At 48.5% G+C, this 3,120-nt stretch overlaps 2 protein-coding genes across 2 annotated transcripts; one reads left to right on the top strand and one right to left on the bottom strand.

Annotated features, from left to right (window-relative positions):
- Positions 1-226: 226 nt before the first annotated feature.
- Positions 227-1,212, top strand: PPTG_03789 (hypothetical protein; the record flags this gene model as incomplete). The annotated part of the gene is made up of 2 exons (XM_008897557.1): positions 227-238; positions 301-1,212. 2 exons carry the CDS (start codon positions 227-229, stop codon positions 1,210-1,212), a joined length of 924 nt encoding a protein of 307 aa, XP_008895805.1.
- A 7-nt stretch (positions 1,213-1,219) lies between these two features.
- On the bottom strand, positions 1,220-2,366 carry PPTG_03788 (hypothetical protein; the record flags this gene model as incomplete). The annotated part of the gene is made up of 2 exons (XM_008897556.1): positions 1,220-1,846; positions 1,947-2,366. The coding sequence occupies 2 exons, from the start codon at positions 2,364-2,366 to the stop codon at positions 1,220-1,222; spliced, it is 1,047 nt and encodes a 348-aa protein (XP_008895804.1).
- Between the last annotated feature and the right edge of the window lie 754 nt (positions 2,367-3,120).

The raw sequence follows: 3,120 nt of genomic DNA, 5'->3' as shown, positions 1-3,120 counted from the left end.
GAGGTTTCTGATTGGCTGGTGAAATTACCTCTCGACAGCACAACAGGAGGATTATGTCATCATTTTCCTCCACCTTCCAAAGGTGGAGGAGGCTGGATAAATATATCGAGTTTCTAGAGAGAAAGCACTCATTGCCAACGTAGTCGCTCTGGCCGCATGCAGTCGGCACGGAGATGAGGTACTACAGCGACGTACAGTGAGTGTGTACATTTTGAGAGGTTGCTCTATGACTCTACTTGTGAGGGGTGGTTTCCAGAGCATCTTCGGTGTTCTAAGGCGTCGTTTCTTGCTATTGCAAAGCTGTTAAAGTTACGTGGTATTTTGTTCGCAAACGCTGTGGTCAAGCAGCACTCGTACGAGAAGAAAATTGCAGCAGCTCTCTACTTTTTTGCGTCGTCTGGTGGCTACCGAGAAACTGCGACAGCAATGGGAATGAACAAAAGCTACGTGATTGACATCGTGGACGAAGTTGCTCGCGTTTTGTATGTAGTTTCGAAAAAGGCCGTGTCATTTCCTCGTGATCTAGATGGTTGGGATGCAGTTCAGAAGGATTTCATGGTGCGTTGTGGGTATCCTGGTGTAGTTGGGGCAGTCGACGGATCGCTGCTCGAAATAGATCGGCCGGAGGACTACGAAGGATTTTACTGTCGAAAAGGCTATCCTGCTATAAATATTCAAGCTATAGTAACAGCCAGCAACAAGTTCATGAGTGTGGAGATACGTCCTGGTTCATGGTCGGATAGTAAATGCTGGAAGCATAGTATAATTGGACGCAATGCTTGTTCAGTTATCCCTGCTGGCACTCATTTCATCGGTGACTCTGGCTACGCATTGCTGCCATATCTTATGGTACCGTATGCAGAGCGGGAAGAAGGTGGGGAGTTGAATTCGCAGCAACGTCGGTACAATTTTCTTCACTCGAGCACTCGCATGGCAATAGAGTGCACGTTTGGCCTCTGGAAGGGCCGTTTTCGCGTATTGCAGGCTGTGATGGATGAGAAGACACTGATTAAAACAATGCACGTGGTTATGGCGACGATTGTCTTTCACAATTTGGTGCTGGACTTGAACGATGACACACAGACAACATCATTTGTTGAGACCTCTGAAAATGAGATGGTGGTGGTGGACGAACGCTACACTGCAGACGCCACCATATTTTGCAAAGTTGGAAAGGAAAAGCGCAACGGAATTGCTGACATTATTTGTTAATGAAATCTTAACTTTGCTGCGTTGAAGTGTTATTGTTCAGGCTCGGGTGTTGTTGGTTTCTGGTATCGGTGTTTGCTGCAGTGACCAGGTGGACTAATTGAGTGAGTATATTTGTTTGCGCCTGAACACTTTCCGTCAATGTATGCAGCGACTGCAAAATCGCATTGTTAGTGTTCGTAGTGGCTGGTGGAGCAGGTGCTTTTGAAGCTGTAAAGGCTTCTGCAATTTCCAGCATGCCGTCATGTTCGGCAAGCATGCCTTCCGCCAGTGTCACAGTTTTGTGACGCTTTGATGGGCGATTAGCTCGCCAGCCTTGACGACGATCGCTTGACGACGTGTCACTACCTGTTCTCTGTCGCCCTATACCCGCTTCATCTTGCCCTGACGAGCTATTTAGTCCCTCCGTATTGCCAGTGTTGTCTGCAGCGTTTTCCGCAGTATTATCAGGCGCCGGCTGTTGTTGTAGACGTGTATCACTTGAATAGAAAGCTTCACTTTGCATGCCTGTCATATTTCCCCACACCTCACACATTGTCCCGTAGCAGGCAGGCTCTCGAAGGGAAATCTCAGTTCTGCTGCCGGTGTCACATTGATCAACGCGATATTCTGTATACTGTTTCTGCATGTATTTAATCTTCGCATAATTAAATAGCAACAGCAAGTTAGCACAAGCCAAGCACATAAATAAATTGACACATACACTCCACCTAGGATTTACACTGTGTCGGGCTCACCACTATGCCACCAAGACGAGAAACTTCAGCTGCAACCATGATCCAGGCTGCTCTTAGCTGAGCGGAGCTCTTTGCACCACCGAACCGATACGCCATTGACTCGAAACGAACTCTAAGAAGAGCATCAGCTGCGCGTGTTGTCCACGCAAACGGCTCTTCGCTAACGCCTTCGGGCGCAGGTTGCGAGACTTCTGTCTCCGTTGACGGATCTCGTGGTTGACTAGTTCGCGAGCTCAAATTCTCCAACTCTGAACCCTCTGGCGATGCCTGCGCTAGCTGAAGCGAGTTCTGCTGCGACCACGAGTTGATCTGTGAGGCTCCAAAGACTGGGGATTCCTGTTGGGACTGAGAAAGCGAAGATACAGATTCACTTGTCTGTACTGGTCGCCGCTGATACAGCCTGGAAGGGCGACGCCTCATGACTTTCCTATCAAAGCGTCTTTGGGTCTCAGGGGGGGGGGGGGGTGAATGCATATTGCGTAGACGGCGTTGAGTGGAGGTCTAACCCTTTAACTACCAAACATTTTTGGACCCCTACCAGATCCAGTCAAATTGCTTACATTCAAAATTTCAACAGGAATTTAACCAATCCAAATGTTTCTATCTTAGTGCCACTCCCTGTGCGAATTATACACTTCAGTCTGAAATCGTTGCTGCTGTTACAACAGGTTCCATGGAACCCACAGGAGACGAGCTGTGCTGTTGGTGTGGACGCTCCCCTTGCGAGTGGGAGTGGTGTGAGGAGGAGATATGGCTGACTGCAGGAAGGCTGCAAGGAAAGCTACACCTGCGGAAACACAGGAACAGAGTGCTGCGGCAAACACTAGGGCGTTTATATCTACCAAAAAGACGGAAATATAAGCGGCCCGATTCCTGCCTGTATCGCTAGGAAACTCAAGCAGTACTGGCCCAATTCTCCACGAAAGTAAGCAAATGTGATGAATTCAGTCTTCTGGAAGTTTGAGCCTCTCAACTGGTGTGATTGTCCTATTGCTCTTTTGTGTGTAAAGGTCACCGGTTCAGCAGTTGAAGCCCGGCAAATCGCCTCCAGCGCGCTCCGCAATTGAGGTGAGTTTGTCATTACAGCGTGGTTATGAAAAGCTGTGAAACACTCGACGTGGAACCCGACCTCACACTTTGTGCATCCATATTTTGCCTTCTTCTTGATGTTGCG

This window comes from Phytophthora parasitica (genome assembly GCF_000247585.1).
Source record: "Phytophthora parasitica INRA-310 unplaced genomic scaffold supercont2.6, whole genome shotgun sequence".
NCBI classification, from domain to species: domain Eukaryota; phylum Oomycota; class Peronosporomycetes; order Peronosporales; family Peronosporaceae; genus Phytophthora; species Phytophthora nicotianae.
The sequence above is the reverse complement of the archived record's forward strand: the minus strand, read 5'-3'. Positions and strand labels throughout refer to the sequence as shown.